The sequence below is a fragment of the Zea mays genome, chromosome 1 (genome assembly GCF_902167145.1).
Source record: "Zea mays cultivar B73 chromosome 1, Zm-B73-REFERENCE-NAM-5.0, whole genome shotgun sequence".
Taxonomy (NCBI): domain Eukaryota; kingdom Viridiplantae; phylum Streptophyta; class Magnoliopsida; order Poales; family Poaceae; genus Zea; species Zea mays.
In genome coordinates, this window is record NC_050096.1 from 237,102,971 (window position 1) to 237,121,547 (window position 18,577).

General features: G+C 46.0%; 1 protein-coding gene across 2 annotated transcripts; it reads left to right on the forward strand.

Moving 5' to 3' along the window:
- The first annotated feature begins 469 nt into the window (after positions 1–469).
- Positions 470–2,033, forward strand: LOC100304411 (putative protein of unknown function (DUF640) domain family protein). 2 transcript variants are annotated; one of them, XM_008683243.1, is made up of 2 exons: positions 470–809; positions 1,046–2,033. In XM_008683243.1, the coding sequence occupies exon 2, from the start codon at positions 1,046–1,048 to the stop codon at positions 1,685–1,687; it is 642 nt and encodes a 213-aa protein (XP_008681465.1). In that variant the 5' UTR covers positions 470–809; the 3' UTR covers positions 1,688–2,033. The 2 variants fall into 2 exon arrangements, with proteins under 2 accessions (XP_008681465.1, NP_001159319.1); NM_001165847.1 differs by having other exon boundaries at positions 613–1,953.
- The last annotated feature ends 16,544 nt before the right edge of the window (positions 2,034–18,577 follow it).

Sequence of the window (18,577 nt, forward strand, 5' to 3'; positions counted from 1 at the left end):
CTATTCACCCCTCTATAGGCGACTTTTACAAACTTTGGCATATTTTCTTCAAGTTGATTTGGTTGTACATGAGGGTGTTCCTATGACTTATACATAGAGACATGCCAACTAGTCTAAGTTATGAATTTTGGCTGTTTTGAATTCTCTAACTAATATTCTGATTTTTGCTCAACTTAGCTCTAAAAGAGTGAAACTCTAATCTTGAGCTTTCCAACCTCTCTAGATAGATCAAATAGACTTATAGGGGTGTTTAGAACTTATCTAAAGTGTGAACTACTGTAAGTTTATATTCTCCAAGTTTTACTCATTTGGCTGGATTTGAGCTATTTTCTATTTAGAGTATAATCTTCAGTTCTCAGCGCCGCGTGCGAGTGGAGGGGCTAGATTTTAAAAACCGAGTCCGTACTAATGATATTTCACTTGTCACCGCCCCTACTACCATCGCAAAAAAACCTTCTTTTTCTCCCGTCACATCACCTTTCACTGCATACTGTCTCCTCCATCTCACGCATTCACCTGCAGTCCTGCACTGTGCCACAGCCCCTCCCCTTCTCCAATCTCGCCGCCAATTAATACTCGCCCCCTCCCTTCCATCCGCTCCTCCCCTCCCCTTCTCGCCAAGCTCAGCGCCGAGGCATGCTGTGAGCGAGAGCGATCTGTGCGGCGTCAGCTCCGGTGATCTTGGAGGCGCCGCTAGCAGCTTGGTGCCGCGGGCTGGCTGGTTGTCCGTCTGGCCGGAGCTAGCTACCTAGCTCTCGAGCGAGGAGAAGAGGGCGGGAGCCAACTGAAGTGAAGCGAAGCGAAGCGAGGCAAGTGTGTGCTGTACCAGTAGTAGTGGAGTGGTGGTCGCGAACACTATTTATAGCGCCCCGGCCCGCCCCAGCGTGCGGCGCTCTCTCTTCTCTCTCACAGGACCACGGTTCGCGCGCGCGGGCACCGACTCCGAAATAGATAGATCTCAGCTCAGCTCAGTTGGCACTTGCTCCGTCCGAAGCCCGCCCTAGCTGCTCTTCTTGCTGATGGTCGTCTCTTGATTGCTTGTCAGATGGACCTGGTGCCGCAGCTGGACAGCCCGCACTCGGACAACGGCGGCGGCGGCGGCAGCGGAAGCTTGGCGTCCGGGGCGCTGTCGCCGGGGGCATCGTCCGCAGGCACGGTGTCGGCGCTGGCGTCGCCGAGCCGGTACGAGTCGCAGAAGCGCCGGGACTGGAACACGTTCGGGCAGTACCTGAGGAACCACCGCCCGCCGCTGTCCCTTGCGCGCTGCAGCGGCGCGCACGTGCTCGAGTTCCTGCGCTACCTCGACCAGTTCGGCAAGACCAAGGTGCACACCGCCGCCTGCCCTTTCTTCGGCCACCCGGCGCCGCCGGCGCCCTGCCCGTGCCCGCTCCGCCAGGCGTGGGGCAGCCTCGACGCGCTCGTCGGCAGGCTGCGCGCCGCCTACGAGGAGAACGGCGGGCGGCCCGAGAACAACCCCTTCGGCGCGCGCGCCGTCAGACTGTACCTCCGCGAGGTCCGCGACCATCAGTCCCGCGCCAGGGGCGTCAGCTACGAGAAGAAGAAGAAGCGAAAGAAGGCCCCGCCGCACCCCGTCCCTGCCGCCGTCATCTCCTCCTCCCACGACGGCAACGGACACCACTACGAGCACCAGATGCCGCCGCCACCACCGCCCGGCGCAGCGGCTTGACTAGCCGGCCGGCCCCATGTATGCTACTACTACCACTGTACCACATGCACTACTGGTCGATCTCTCTAGCTAGCTGAAGCTCCTGTCACCGACTACTATATATGGAGTACCCATCTATCTATCTATAGTTATTGGCTTCTTGCTACTGTATATCTATCGATCGATCGATCGATCTGTAGTTATAGTTTAGCGCGCTGCCACTACTAGTACAAAGACAAACCCCCTGCTGCTGCTACAAATTACTTAGCCGGTTGCTCTTTCATATGATTTGCTGCTGGTATTGCTACTGGAACTACTACTGCTTCCTAATTAGATCAGTTGTCGATCTGATCATTTTCTAGCTTAACTGGTGACTACTATTTGCTGCTACTTTATTACTTAACTCGAGATTTTAATCAGCCAGCCGGCTACATCTCTACATAGGAGGAGGACAGATATTAACCCTCTTGTTTAGTTTCTAGCTTGCTGCTGATCTACCAGCTGCGTGCTCTTTGACTTTTGGAAGAGTTGAGATCACGGATGTTCTCATTCTTGTTCTTGGGGTCTCTCGGTGGTGGTGTGATGGGGTGAGTCATGTCAGTTTCTGTCGTCCTCGCGGCCGGGAATCAACGTGCTGTTGCTGCGGGCCAGGGATGGAGATGATGAGTGGGTTGGTTCGAAGGGCCATGGACTGCGCCGGGCGATTGCGTGTGGTGAGTTCCGGCGTCTGTGCCAGTCTACTGCTGGCGCGGCTGCTATTGCGGACTGCTACACTCTTTTGGGGCTCTTTTCCGTTTCTTTTAATGGCAATTCTTGTCCTTCTATAATACTACTACCATAACTGGCTAGGCTTGCCTGGTCATCTCTGCAAAGAAGATGCGCACGCACGGCCAATTAGAATGTGTGTACATATATGGTGGCAGCAGATTAATGCTGCCGGTACTATAGCTTATATATTATTGCCGTTTCTGCTTGTAGTTTGTGGCCTGTTTGAAACCCGAGAATTTGATGGGGTTCTGTATAAGATTATTTCATAAAATAAGAATGGGTTAGTTGCTCTCTGTACGAACACCTGTGCAAACAGTTCTCAAATGGGACCTTCAGCTAGCTTGTAGCAGCACTCATTTACTGAGCTGTGTGACTGTGAGTGCAGTCTGCGTTTCCTGCGTGGTTGCTGCTTTGGATCCTTTCTTTTCTTTTCTGCCGTACTCACGCTGACAAGAGAATTTGGAAGAAGAAGAAAAAAAAAACCATAACGCACATAAACAATCGAAGAAGAGATTAAGAGAAAATAAGTACTATACATTAGGAAACGAGAATAATAACTATTTTAATATAAACTTTGAAGCTGTTTTATTTTATAACCGCGGAGGGGGAGCGTATACTCTTCGTGCCTTTTACAGGTTTTGTCAGGATGCATTGCATGCTAGCTGCAGGTTGTGTCCAAGCTTTTGCCTGTGCTTCTGGTTGAACGTGCAAATTTTCTGTGGTTTTTAAAACATGGATTACCAAATACATGCATGCATTCTAAGAACATCTAGATCAGCGGCCTATAGCTAACCTAAAAGTTCTTTGTTTTGATTAGACGTATATATACAATTGGCAAAACATTTTATTCAAACAAATTGAGAAAAAAGAGGATGAGTGTACTATCAGTGTGTGTGATAGATAATAGCTAGTACTTACTGCATGCTGAGCCAGACTGCAAGCTTTGCTTTTCCTCTTGATCCCCAAAAAAGAAAAAAGGAGATCGACCGGTACATGTCCATTTCATTTCGCTCATGCCTGCTGTGCTGCTGTGCCTGATCACATCAAATCAAAGCATGGCTGTGTAAAAAGCTGGAGTATTTTGCAAGGAACAATCGGTTATTGGGGAGTCCTCCTTGCATTGCTAGGAGTATCCGGGTAGTGTATTTGCATTCGCCATTTGCCCTTGGGTTAAGACGTGGCTGCTAAGGTCATGCATTTCAGTATCGGTCTCCGAAGTCTCAGACAACAGAAAGTGGCGTGCAGTGCAGTGCAGGGGCACATCTGCGGACTCTGGACTGTACATGCACTATAGTAGTACTAGTAGTACTTTCGCCGCTTCTCTTTTAGCATGCATGCATTTTCTAGTAGTTGATGCAAAAAAAGAAAACGGTCTGGAAGTGTTCTATTTGAACAAAACGGATTGCCATTTTGAAGTTTCAACTCTAAGCTATACTTTCGGGTGTTTTTTTTGGCTGTGTTTGCTGAAGACATTGCGGTGTAAATTGCAAATACATCTGTGTGATCTTTAGCTGACACATCGAGTATATATACACGAGGACTACATACACGGAGGCTTTATTTGGGTGTAGTAAGGTTTACATCAATCCACATGTGTTACGAGTGAATTATGGTGAAATTTAGTTTGATTTATACTTTAATCTACCCTAACACAGCATATAGATTGAGATGAATCCGACGTCATATCCCAATATATAGGGCCGTAAAGTCTAAAAGATTTATTTGCAGTGCCCTTGAGAATTAGAAACAATTTCCTTTTCTATTTAATCACATTCTATTTCATCACATGTACTGTATTGTTGTAGATTGCTTTCTTTAGATATCATGTTACAAATACTTCCTCCATTCTAAAATAATTATGCATGTCATATTTTTTGAAAAGTCAAATGAAGGACCAGTGAGGCGAACAGAGGGGATGAATAGGAGCCAATCAAAAATTTTCTGCTAAAAACTGAATTTGTACACTTCAATCGAGATGAAGAAAACACTCAAACCAAAATTATACAAGCAAACCAGTGATCTCAAGATTTCAAAATGTTCCTCATACACACACGAGACCAACAAAACAAACAGATCGCAAATCGAACACTGAAATGTCCGAATCGATCCAAAATCTCGTGTCGCGAATATGTACTGATTTCAGTAGCACGAAATTATGTTCTCGGATGCAAAACTGAACCAAATGAACTCCAATTGAAATGAAATTTTGCACACACCTAGACAAATATGTTTACAAGGTCTCCACAAATTTTGAGCTCAACGGACTTGTGAATCAACCACAGATCTGAAGATAAAAACAAAATTGGGGTTTTTATTGGAGTTTTCTAGAACAAACTCAAAATGAGATCAGCTAAGATCACAACCATAAACTGCACCAACAGGGCATAAGAAGTGATCCTAGGAGTATATCTCACCGGCCAACAAATTCCAACAGCACTCGGAACACAAGAACTCGGCGGTTCTTCTCAAATCCTCAAGATAAGGGAAGGGAAGAACTCAAGAGCACAAGACTTCAAAAAAATTTCAGCAAGGGAACAAAGTTGTGGGATGATATGGCGACCCTTTCTCAAATAAAATAATACAGCCTACAGACACAGTCGATAGATAAAATCGTTGTGTATCTCCAGGCACAAGAGGTAACTACCTAGAGAGAAAAACTAGGGGTTCTAAACAAGAGAGACTAAACAAATGGCAGCCAAGAGGTGGCTATAACAATAGCCCTCCCCTCTATTTATAGAGGGTTATTTCTATTTTCTAAATTACCCCTATTTACATAGAGCCTATCCACTAAACTGGGGACAAAATGGACCAATTCCTGGGTTTTTGATTCGACATCCACGCGCTCCTCACGAAGTTGCTTCGCCTTGACGCCCCCTTCGATGTGATGCCACGTGCCGCCACCAATTCCCACTTGAACCGCCGCCGCCAAGTTTTGAGGCCCAAACTCAGCAAAATCCACCATCCATAACGTTGGGTGGTTTTAGGCCCAAACCACCAAATCGCCATGAGTATCGCACCACGTGCGCGTCCCCCACGTCCTAGACACGTGTCCTACCAGTCGTCGACCGCGTCGGCAACACGACCCGCTCCGCCACATCCTCGCGTGAGTGCTCTCCGTCGTGGATGCGCTCGCAACATCACCCGCTACGCCACATCCTCGCGCGAGTGCCCTCCCTCTGACAGCCGGGCCCCACCTGTCGGTGCCAGCCCATGCCCCCCGCGCTCCCCCTCTCCCTCTCGCTACCCGGTGGGACCGAGCTGTCGGTGCCAACTCCCATCGCGCGTACCCTCCTATCTCTCTGTCATGTGGGCCCTGCGCGTCAGCGCTGACCACCCGTTCGCTCGCCGCTCTCTCTATTCTGTGGGCCCCGCCTGTCGGAACCGTCCCCCCGAACCGCCTGCGCTCTCCGCCGTGGACGCGCCCACGACAGCGCATTTCCTAGCCACGCCCCCACGCGCCCGAGCCTTTTTTGGATCCCACCCACACTCATCGCCCTCCCCCGCTCAGTTGCGCCCCCAGCCGAGCACCCTCGCCCTCTCTCTCGCTCTGCGCGTGCCATGAAGCTCGCCGTGGTCCGCCGCCCGTTATGTGGCTGCCGTTGAGTTTCTGTCGCGCCTGTTGCCTCGATGAGCTCCGCCTCTTCGCCAGCAACGTGGGACATCTTTCGGTTTGCCCCCAGCCCCTCTGGTTTGCCCGGTCCACGTTCGCTGGCTTCCTCACCTTGTAGTCGGAGCTCCGCCGCCGTCGACCCAAGATCTCCCTACGTTCCCGCCGTTGCTCTGGTGCTCCAGAGTATCCACTCGAGGTGAGCAACCCCCCATGCCCTTATTCCTCACGTGTTCGATATGGGCTGGACATGGTGGTGGCTGACGCGCGGTTGGCCGCGCACTCGCATGCCAGCCCATATCGAACACGTGGCCAAATTTCGTGAGCCCATTTTCTTGCGTGTGTAGTCACAAGACCGATCTCGCTGAGATTTCTGTACATGGTGCCTTCTCCTCTCCCTAAGCTAACTCTTTTGTACGGGGGTTAAGAGATTTGGTCCACTGGGTTGTGAGATATGGGAGGGGAAAAGTGAGTTTGTCTCACAACCCAAATCCAAGATAAAACTTGTGTACTGTCATGTCAATCAATTTGCTTTTGAGTTCAAACTTTCCTAGGGTGTGTCTAGGATAATTTGGCACCTCTTAGTTAATGGGAACCCCAAGTTTTAAGGTTTAAAACTTGATGAACATGTGGGATGTTTGGTGATGGGGCTGATTTTTGGTTAACTGAAATTATGTTTTTCTTCTCTCTTTTCCCTCTCATGTGACATATTTAGGGATTTTACTAAATCTTTTTGGTGCTCTTCCCTTAATAACTTTTGTTATACATTTGGGGAACTAAAACTTTTATTAATGGTCCATCTTGTGATGAGGTGATCCAATTAGTTTTCTTACTCATTCCGTTTTGGTGCTCCATTTGCTCTTAAGTGGGTGTGCTTAGGGTTTCATGAATTTCTCTTCTTTCATTATTGGGAGATGGTTAAGGTAGGCCTTCTAGGATGGTTAGCACCTACTTTGGACCTTACTCCATGATTGTGGTTACTTTAGCCCCAAGTAAAGCCACATGTGATAATGGGTTTATGAGTGGTGTTGGGTTAAACCCTTTAGCTAACATCTGAGGTGTCACAATTTCTAGGCCATGAGAAACCGCATCCCCGACACCGTTGACACAACATTAATCGAGGACTTTTACCAGGGGTCCCGTGATGAGGTTTTTGTGCGAGCTATTCTTCAAGAGGCTCATGTGTGGCTGAACAACACTTCTAGAAGGCTGACACCTACATCACCGTCGATGAACAGGCTCGTGACCTCATCAAGCCATCTCGACCCGCACCCAAGAAGTGGAGAGGAACCCATCACAAGACAAAGCATTGGGACAAGAGGCCAAGGGATGAAGTCCACGCCACGGGACCACCACGTGCTCGGACACACATGGTCCCCTGTGGTAACCCACAGACGTGTGACAAAATCCTCGATGGCCTGTGTCCCTACCATAAGGAGATGTGCCATACCCTGCGTAATTGTAGGGACTTCAAGAATTTAGTCGACCATGGCCGACCGTTCCAGCCGCTCCCCCCACCGTCGCCCCGACTAGGCTAGGGTTAACCACCCCGACAGCATGGGGCGGACACCGGGGCCTTCCCTCGGGTTGGCAGGGAGGTTAACTTTACCTTCGAAGGCCATGGCTCTTAGGAGAACAAGAGGCAACAAAAGTTGACGGATCGACAAGTGTTGGTGGCCGCAGCTGGTCTGCCAACGCTGTATAGATGGTCGAAGACGCTGATCACATTTAGTCGGGCTAACCGATGGCTCAGCTTTGATCACCCAGGCAAGTACCCTCTGCTTGTTAACATAGTAATCAAAGACAACCAAGTCAAGAAGCTGCTGATGGACAGGGGAAATAGCATCAACATCACCTTCCTCCAAACTCTCAAGGCACTTGGGATCTCCATCACCGAGCTACATGAATCAGACACTCCTTTCTTCAGCATCATCCCAACCGAGGGGGAGTACCATATAGGCCACACCTCCTTACCTGTGAGCTTCGGCACTTTGAACAACTACCGCACTGAGTTCGTACGCTTCAACGTGGCTCGGCTCGACTATGCCTACAACGCCATCACAGGGAGGATCGAGCTTCCCATGTTCATGGTCGCCCCACACTACATTTACATGATGCTCAGATGACTGGCCTACAAGGCGTCGTCATAGTGAAGGCCGACTTACATGCCTCAACTAAGTGCTACCGAGGTGCTATTCAGATGGCCCTCGCTTCAAACACCTCGGTGGCACAGAAGCGGCTAGTGGCGGAGGCATGGGCACCCCCGAAGGACGACCTTTTGGTCCCAGCCTTGGAGGCAACCCCGACTCTTGCCATGCGGCGGACCTAAGTAACCAAAAAGCCTAACCTCAGCCTCCTCGACGCACGCAAGACGACAACCATCAGCTCCAGCCTTAACACCGAATAGGAAAGCGTGCTCGTTCGGTTCCTGTAGGACAACCGGGACGTGTTCGCTTGGTGGCCTGCGGAAATGCTGTCACACCTAAAATTAAGGACAAATTCGAGTGCATCTCAAATGTGTGATAGGATCAAGTCACACATATGATGACTCATGGTATAGAAATCAATGTAATATCTTTATTATATAATACAAGTTCTGCACAAAATGGCTAAATAAATTACATCATATGTCTACAACGATCCTTTGCAACCATAGTTGACTGGGAGACAACGACCTAGACCTCTCTGAACTCATCGTAGCATCCTTTATGCTCCTCATCTTAGCACTACCTGTTCTTGACCTGTTGTGATTATAGTAAGGGTGAGCTCACATATGGTCATCGCCCATCAAGTGTGGGAAAAAGTGTTGTAAGGCTTACCAAGGATAATGGTTAATGCTGAGCATTGTCTTTAATCAAGTTGGTCAAAATTTTATTAGCAGTTACTAAGTATAAGTTAATACCAACCTAATTAAATAAGAGATCAGAAGTAATATAACAATTCCTACAATGCAATGCAATGCGTGACAGGTTAAATTTAATTCCATAAATTACTCATGTGAGGGTCCAAGCCACTCTTGACCGTGAGCACGTTAATATACAAGTTTTACACTCTGTAGAGGTTGCGCATCTTTATCCACAAGACATGTTCCCTTTTTCACCTCGAGTTGATCAGACCCTTAAACACTTCCAAGGTGACTTGGCTAGGGCACATTGTGAGGCCTTTACAAAGTTCCACTAGCATAAGAAACCCACTATAGTTTTAGGACGAAGGAAGCATAGGTCTTTTTCCACAATCTGTGACCCCATCGCAGTAATTATAGGTAGCACTATGCTCTGCAACGACGCCTCCCCACTTGCCCCTTTCGGGAAAGGATTATCTCACACTAGCTTTCCTAATTAATTGGCCAAAAACGTCTCATTCCACCCTTGTGGTAGCACTATTGTCTCGGGTGGTGGCTCCATGTTCCAATCAACAAAATGATCTTACATGCATAATAATAAATAACCAAGAATAATAAATCATAATGGAACATGGTTATGAATCAAAGTATCATTAACCCAAAAACTAGGTAGAGCACTAGCAAAATTACCCAATGATTCATTTGTATACTAGGTGCAGGGCAAACAAAACTAGGTAACCTATTAGGTCCCATCAAGTTAACCTAACTGTGCCACGGTGATTAGCAGAATCATGAACATTATTAGGTCAGCGAATGTGATCAAGGACACAATTTGCCCCTTACTTGCTATTCAAGGTACTTCTCCAAAGTTGGTGCTTCAGGTTCCTCGTAAACTTGCTTCTATTCGCAATAATACATATAAATAAACAAATAATGGATAAGATAACATTACATCAAAACATGAGAACAAACTATGTAAGAATATTCTATGCGTTGCTACGAAACTGTAGGTTCGAGAACCACTAAAATTGGAGCTAAAACGCAAAAGTTATGAATTTTACAATTTTCTAGAATTATTTATGAACTAGAAGTGAAAGGGAAATGGGCTTAATCATTTGCTATAATCGATTTTGGTGGTTGGCGTCCATCACAAACCCGTGGACTAACTAGTTTTCCTAGATGTCATTTATCTCAGGTGCATAAGGTTCAATACAAACCAAGAAAGAATTTAAGTTGGGGGCTCAAATAAATTTGGAGCAAAGGACTTGAGATTGTGCTGCCAGTGGCGCACCGGACAGTGTCTGGTGCACCAGGCCGAGCTCCACTCGAACAGATCACTCTCGGGAATTTCTCAGGAGTGCTCCACTATAATTCACCAGACTGTCCGGTGTGCACCGGACATGTCCGGTGAGCCAACAGAGCAACAGTAACCTAGCGCCAACGGTCGACTACAAAAGGGAACAGTGTGTGGCATAAGTCAGAGCAGAGAAGTCAGAGCACACCGGACATGTCTGGTGTAGCACCGGACTGTCCGGTGCAGCTACAGGACAAAGGTTCCAACAGTCAAATCGCTCCAAACCCTAATGGGCGTGCTGACGTGGCGCGCACTGGACAGTGAACTGTACATGTCGAGTGTGCCACCGGACTGTCTGGTGTGCCCATCGACAGCAAATTTAGCCAACGACTAGGAAGTGGTTAGAGGCTATAAATACCCCCAACCACCTCCTTCATTGGCATCCAAGTATTCTGAACATCACATTCATTGCAAGAGCAAAGCCAAACACTCCAAGACACATTCAAAGCATTTAATCCACTCCAAGCTCCCAAAATCAACTCTAGTGCTTAGAGACTTGTGGGAGGATTATTTTGTTCTTTTATTGCTCTTGTTGCTCTTGTTGCTTGGATTGCTTTCTCCTTCCTATTCTTATTCTCATAAGTGCTTTGTAAAGCTAGCAAGAGACACCTAAGTGTGTGGTGGTCCTTGCGGGGTCTTAGTGACCCAATTGATTAAGGAGAAGGCTCATCCGGTCTAAGTGAACGTTTGAGAGAGGGAAAGGGTTGAAATAGACCCGACCTTTGTGGCCTCCTCAATAGGGACTAGGTTCTTTGGAACCGAACCTCGGTAAAACAAATCACCATGTTCACTTGCATTGATCTTCGCTTGATTTGTTTGCCCTCTTTCCTCTCTCTAAAGTTTCGTTGCTAATATTGATTTGAGTTTGCTCCCAAACGTCATCCGCATCAATTGAGCAACTCTTAGCAAGAGAAACACTCATCCGCACTCGAATTTAATTCTAACGCTAACCCCATCCTTAGTGTGAGTTTAAGTTTATAAATTTCAGATTTCGCCTATTCACCCCCCTCTAGGCGACTTTCAATTGGTATCAGAGCCAGGGCTTCATTAAGAGTCTAACAAACTCGAAGTGATGTCTGGAGATCATGCCAAGAGGGAGATTGTCACCGGCGACAAGGCCATGGGCTCGAGAAGGACTCTATCAAGGGAGTCTGGCGACAAATACAAGGAGGAATCCTCTTCCTCCATCAAGTCACATAGGAATGGTGACAAGAAGAAAAAGAAAATGAAGAAGGTGGTCTACTACGAGACTGACTCTTCAGCACCTTCCACATCCGGCGCCGAGTCTACAACTTCGAAGCGCCACGAGCGTAAGAAGTATAGTAAGATGCCTCTACGCTATCCTCACATTCCTAAATGTGCTCCTCTACTTTCGGTACCCCTAGGCAAACCATCATATTTTGATGGTGAAGATTATTGTATGTGGAGTGATAAAATGAGGCACCATCTAACCTCACTCCACGAAAGCATATGGGATATTTTTGAGTTTGGAGCGTAGGCACCACAGGTGGGCGACGAGGACTATGACTCAGACGAGGCCGCCCAAATTAGGCATTTCAACTCCCAAACAACTTCTATACTCCTCGCCTCCTTGTGTCAAGAGGAGTATAATAAGGTGCAAGGGTTGAAAAATTTCAAAGAAATTTGGGACGTCCTCAAAATGGCACACGAGGGGGACGAGGTGACCAAGATCACCAAGCGTGAGACGATCGAGGGAGAACTCTGTCGATTCGTCCTCAACAAAGGAGAAGAGCCGCAAGCGATGTACAACCGGCTCAAGACGATGGCCAATCAAGTGCGCAACCTCGAGAGCACCAAATGGGATGACCACGAAATGGTCAAGGTTATTCTAAGATCTCTCGTTTTTTGTAATCCTACTCAAGTTCAACTAATCCGTGGAGATCTCTAGATACAAACAAATGTTCCCTGAGGAAGTGATTGGCAAGTTTGTGAGCTTTGAACTTATGATCAAAGACTCCAAACATATTGTCAACTTGAAGCAAGACGCCACCTCTACACCCGAGGTGCAATGGAAGAAAAGAAGGAGGAGTCTACACCAAGTAGACTACCAATCGACGCCTCTAATCTTGACAACGAGGAGATGGCTCTTATTATTAAGAGCTTTCGACAAATCCTCAAACAAAGGAAGGGGAAGGACTACAAGCCCCGTTCCAAGAGGGTGTGCTATAGGTGTGGTAAGTCCAATCACTTTATTGCTAAATGTTCATATACAAGTGATAGTGATAGGGACGAAGACAAGAAGGTGGAGATGAAAATGGAGAAGAAAAGGTATTACAAGAAGAAAGGTGGCGAGGCGCACATGGGGCGGGAATGGGACTCCGACGAGGACGACGCCAACATCGCCATCAACAAAGGCCTCCTCTTTCCCAATGTCAGCCACAAGTTTCTCATGGCTAAGGATGGCAAGAAGAAGAAGGTACATTTTAGAGATATCTCCAAATACACTACATCTGATGATGAGGGTAGCTCTAGCGATAATAATGATGATGATTTAATTTCTCTCTTTGCCAATCTTACCATGGACCAAAAGAAAAAATTAAATGAATTAATAGAAACCATTAACAAGAAGGATGTTCTCTTGGAATGCCAAGAGGACTTGCTCGTTAAAGAAAAATAAAAAAATTGTTAAGTTGAAAAATGCTTATGCTCTAGAAGTAGAAAAATGTGAAAACTTAACTAAGGAGCTTAGCATGTGCAATGATTCAATTTCTTGTCTTAGAATTGAGAATGATAATTTAATTGCTAAGATTGAAGAATTGAATGTTTGCAAATCATCTACATCTACTGTTGAAAATGTCACTATTTGCACTAGATGTAGAGATGTTAATATTGATGCTATTGATGATCACCTTGCAATGATTAAAGAACAAAATGATCACTGTTGGTCACTTGTTCTCAAAAGCTATGTATCAAGAACAAGACAACACAAATGTTAATGGTTACAGACCTTCGTCCTTCATAACATTATCTCCCTTAGGATATAATGATCTTCGGACGAAGGTCATGAAGGACATACCTTCTTCATTTCAATATACAGAGATATAATATGAACATATGAAACACAGCGAGAACATGAATAACCATTTTAAATCATTAGATTGTTCATACTGTCATTATATATTCATGAACAAACATCAATCATATTAAATTACATTTGTACCTTTAGCTTGACAGAAGGTAAAAATCTGAGAGTGACGTGCAAGAGATTACAAGTCAGCGTGAACAGCACGGTGTTACTGTTCATCTATTTATAGGCACAGGACACAGCCCGGGTAAAACTACATTCATATCCCTGACATTTACTATTAGCCAAAAGGTAATCTGTCAAGGACTGAACAGTCTTTTCCTTTTAGGTCGGTTTCATCCTCCATCGTCATCCTTGTGCTGAGCTGAAGCTTCTACAGCCACAGCTTCGGAGTTGGTCTATCCTTCTTCCAGATCACACTTTTTCATACCATGCACACCTTCGTCCCAAACCCGAAGCTTCCTGTGACAGTATACTATTCTGGAAAACATGTTAGTCGTGTTTTTGAGGACCTTCGGAAGATGATGGCCCCCAACAGTAGCCCCTCACAGTATTAATTTGTTGTTTAACAAATTCAGACTGCGACGTGAACGAAGGCCTTTAGCCGAAGGTCCGAAAAAACATCTTCCCTTCGCTAGAATACCGAAAGTCAATGACAAATGGGGCCCGCCAAGTTGCAATGCACTAGGCATATAAATAGAAGCCCACAACGACAACATCTGTTGCGCCACTTCAATTGCTTGTGCTATTTTCTCAAATTTTAATTTTCTTGCTATCAGCTCTCGCTTGATTTGCGAGCTTCGTGATATACACAAGTGCTTGTTGAATGTCTGAAGAGAATAAAATGTCTGAGGAGAAGAAGGTTGTGGACCCTGCTCTTGCTGGGTTTTACGAAGCTATGGAAAAAACAAACATAGAGAAGATTACAAATGAAATAATGGTTGATTTGTCTGAAGATTCTGATGATACTAATGACTATGATGTGGAAAGTGGGAATGAAGATGCCGAAGATTGGCCCTGGCGGCCAAGTCATACTATCTTTGGAAAGTCGTCCATAAAACAGAGTCAGATTGATGCCATGAAGGGGAGGTATTTTCGTGATATGTCTATTGTGAGAGTTGGAGGGGACAGCGCCGCCCCTGCACCCGAAGAAAATGAGGTTGTTGTCTACAGAAGCTTTATGAAGGCGGGTCTTCGGTTCCCATTGAGCAAATTTTTGGTTGAAGTTTTTAAGACATTTGAGATCTTTCTTGATCAAATTACTCCCGAAGCTATAATTAGAATGTGTATTTTTGTTTGGGCCGTGAGAAGCCAAGGGCTGGAACCGAGCGTGAAGTGTTTCTGCAACATGCACAAACTACTGTACGAGACGAAGGCCACTAGCAAAGAAAAGTATCACAACAACTTCGGTTGTTAGGGCTTCATTCCTCGTTCTGATGTAAGCTACCCAGTTCCAATATTTTGGAAAAGGTGGCCCGGGGCCTGGATGGAGGAATGGTTTTATGTTAAGAACAATCTGATTGAAAGGGAGGACATAAAAGGGATTATCCAACGTCCTATATGGTCTCGCTTCGGCCTCCGAAGGCCTGCTACTGCACTTAGGAATGATACCAAAGCATGCCAGAAGGCCTTCAATAATATTTGTGCCTTCATTGGTACAAGAGACCTGGTTCAAGAGCACATAGCCTACAGGGTAGGACCACTTGAAGATAACTGGGAGATGCAAAGGAGACTGCTGCCGGGTCCAGTCAAGGTGGTTTGATTTACTTGAAATACACCTTTAGATACAGAGACCAGTTTGACGAACCAAATGACGACTGGCTGAAATGTGTTGAGGCGACTAGTGATGAGTTACTTGGAGCGTACACAAGAGCCGAAGATGATGCCTTGAACTCAGCCTTCGGAGGGTGAGGCAAGAAAAGGTTGAACATAGTTTTTTACGTTATCGGCTTCGTGTATCCAGACTACATTTACCCCTCACGAAGGCAGGGGAAGAAAAGAAAAACTACCGCCTCGACCATCTCTGTTGTGCCGAAGGGCAAGAAGATCAAGGTTCTGACCCACTGGCCAAGATACATTGAAATGGCCACAGTGCCGAAATTTGGTGAAGGAGCATCTTCCATTACCGAAGCGGAACAAGCTGCTCCTGCCGTTCAGAGCACCGAAGAATCGGCTGCAGTACCGAAGGTTTCTGTAACCGAATCGGCCGAAGTGCCGATACAAACTGCCGAAGCTGAAGAAAAAACGGCCGAGAAGCTAGTCCGAGAGGAAAAAGTAGGACCGCCGGAGGCAGGATTACCGAAAGTGGCAAAAACTCCTATAATAACTCCCAAGAGGAGGAGAATGGCAAGCGTGTTGGACGCTGTCATGGAGACGACAAGGGCTTTAACCCCTACCCCTGTGAAGAAGGTTGCTGAAACTGTTACGGCTCGTGCTGAAACCGAAGCTGGGCCTTCAGTGCCCACGGAGGCAGAGCCTGCCGCAACTGAGCAAAAAGCTGAGCAATAATTCCCAGATACGAGCATGGATCTGGAGAAGGACGTGGCCGAAAAAGCTAAATCTCTTGTTCCTGAAGCACCGTCCGAAGATATAGACTTTATTATTCGACATGCTTCGGGAAAAAAGCTATCTGAAGAAGAAATTGCAGAAGCCAAACACTATACCCGGGAACTGAAATACCCGAAGGGGGCCTTGGTGTACAATGGCACATACGAAGATGACTTCCTTTACTGCCTCCCAGACAACAAGGAAATATCCGTCTGCTGGGAGATGGCCAAAAATATGGGATTTCTGAAGCTTGAAGTTGACCTTTCTGTCATGTCGAAGGATGACCACGCGGACAGCCTTGCATACAACAGTCTGAAGGTATAGAAGTTGTGAATTTAAAAATAAAGTTTATGAACTTAGAAATAAAGTCTTTTATTTTCATGCTAATCCTTTATCCTTTCTTCTTTTTTGCAGGCTTAATTCTTAGCAACGCTTTGAGGGCGCAGAAGAATGCTGAAGATGAAAGCTTCATGATAGCTCTCGGCAACCTTCGATCAGAAGTCATTAAGCTGAGAAATGAAGCCTTGGAGAAGGATAAAATTCTACTTTCATTGGTAGACAAAGTGAAGAAAGACGAGGCGAACTTTAATGCTCAATCTGAAGCTCATAAAGCCGAAGTTGAAGACCTTCGGAAAAAACTTGCCGAAGCTAATGAAAATTTTGAACTTGCAAAGGCGAAGCAAGAAATAAGTGAATGGTCAAACACTAGGCTGGAGAAAAATGTTGCGGAGCGATTCCAAGGAGAGATGTTTTGAGAAATCCTTGGAATGTGTGAGAAAATTGAAAACCAGCTATGCCAAGGTGGGTGCATATTCTTCCGAAGAGAATTTCATTCGAGGCGACCCCGAGGGTGTTATTGATTGGATAAGCAGAGAAGCCGAAGCTTTTGAAGAGATCCTCAGTTATCGCGGGGATATTTGTGCTTTTGCCGGTGCTCGAGGGGTTGCTGCAATTTTGGAGAAGGCTGGTTGTAATCATGTTAAGGCTGCAGCCCAGACTGAAGCCGCCTTCTCCACAGACAACACGAGAGACCCCTCGACCGAAACTACTCTAGTGGGAGGAAAATTTTATTCCGATGTCTGGGTGAACGGTGACCGAGAATTGACCAACAAAATCATAAAGAAGAATGAAAAAGAAACCCGTGATGCTCGATAAGAAGCTAAACGAGCCGAAGAAGCTGTCGAGCGCGCAAGGCGTATAGGTATTATTCTTGAATTTTTAGCTTCGGTGTTTATTTTCTGGCCTCGGACTAACAACTTGTCTATTACAGCTGAACTCTCACCGCTGCCCGAGCCGTATGACCCCCAAGCTAATCCCGTCATGAAAGAAGCGTTGGATGTAATGAGCGTTGCTAACTCCATCATTGACGAAGTCGTCGATAGGCTACTGAATGAAGCCGCCGAGAAGTTCCTTAAGGAAGATTAGGCTTTTATTGTAATGATACGATGTAACATTTGGTGTATGAAACAATTAATCAGACATGTAAATTGTTGTAATATATTTCTTTGTGATGCATGAAATTTACGCACATACCGTTTTTGAGCCTTCGGCGAAAAAACACCTTCCCTTCTTATCATGCTTCGTGAAGAAAGAAACCCCATCTATAGTAAATCTGATAAAATTGTATTTTCCGAAGGTCGCCTTCGTGCCTTAGCATGTTTTCATTCAAGTTATTGTCGAAGACTTGCTTCGTACCCAATCTTTGCTGTTGATGCGATATGATGTATGATGTAATATTATGCGGAATGATGCGATAATATGATGCAATATGATGGTTATGCCGGACACACACACACACACTGGAACACCCAAGACTCTGCATCCCCTTGGGGATGTCTTTGGAGTCTCTAAGCTCTGCATCCCCTCATGAATGACTTTGGAGCTTCTTCACCTTATATTTTGGTGGTATCTAAGCTCTGCATCCCCTTAGGAACGACTTTGGAGCTTCTTCACCTTCTATTTCGGTGGTATTTAAGCTCTGCATCCCCTTAGGAACGACTTTGGAGCTTCTTCACCTTCTATTTCAGTGGAATTTTTGGCTGTGCATTCCCTTAGGAATGACTTCTGAGCTTCGGAACTTACTCTGCGCCCCCTTAGGAACGACTTTTGAGCTTCGTAACTTACTCTGTGCTCCCTTGGGAACGACTTTTGAGCTTCGGAACTTACTCTGCGCTCCCTTAGGAACGACTTTTGTAGCTTCAGAAGTCTGTTAGGAATGCACATCTTTCTCGTTGATACTGGCACAATTATTACATGAAATTAAAATTCAATCCTTAGTGGCTTGTTTTTCATACAAAAAAATAAAATGGCAGGAAAGATAAAGATACACCAAGAGTAGGATATTTTCTTAATAGATGTGCTTGGATTCAAGCACAGTGCTGTTAACTGTGCGAGCTTCGGACTCCTCCCGGAAGTCGCGCTGCTGTTGAGTGTGCTGGTGCCCTTCTGGCTGCTGGCTTTGGGTCAGAGCAGGTGGTAGCGATGGTGGTGGTGGAAGCTGAGCCTAGGAAGCTTGAGAATGGCTCGCCGAAGCAATAGAGGTCGTAGGCTGTTGATTACCTACATACTCTGGCTCTAATTCTGGTAAAATAAAAAAAAAGCAACGAGCTTAACTTCTTAATTGGTTAATTGGAAGGATTCCCCGATCTAATTAGACGTTAAAAATAGATTAGTGCCTAATGTGGGGAAAGGTTAGGTTTTCCTATGAATGGACCCTTTACTTTTTTTTTTAGAAATCCTAATTATTC

Excerpts from the sequence above, each read along its gene's own strand:
- LOC100304411 (XM_008683243.1), top strand. The coding sequence starts at position 1,046 with ATGGACCTGGTGCCGCAGCTGGACAGCCCGCACTCGGACAACGGCGGC.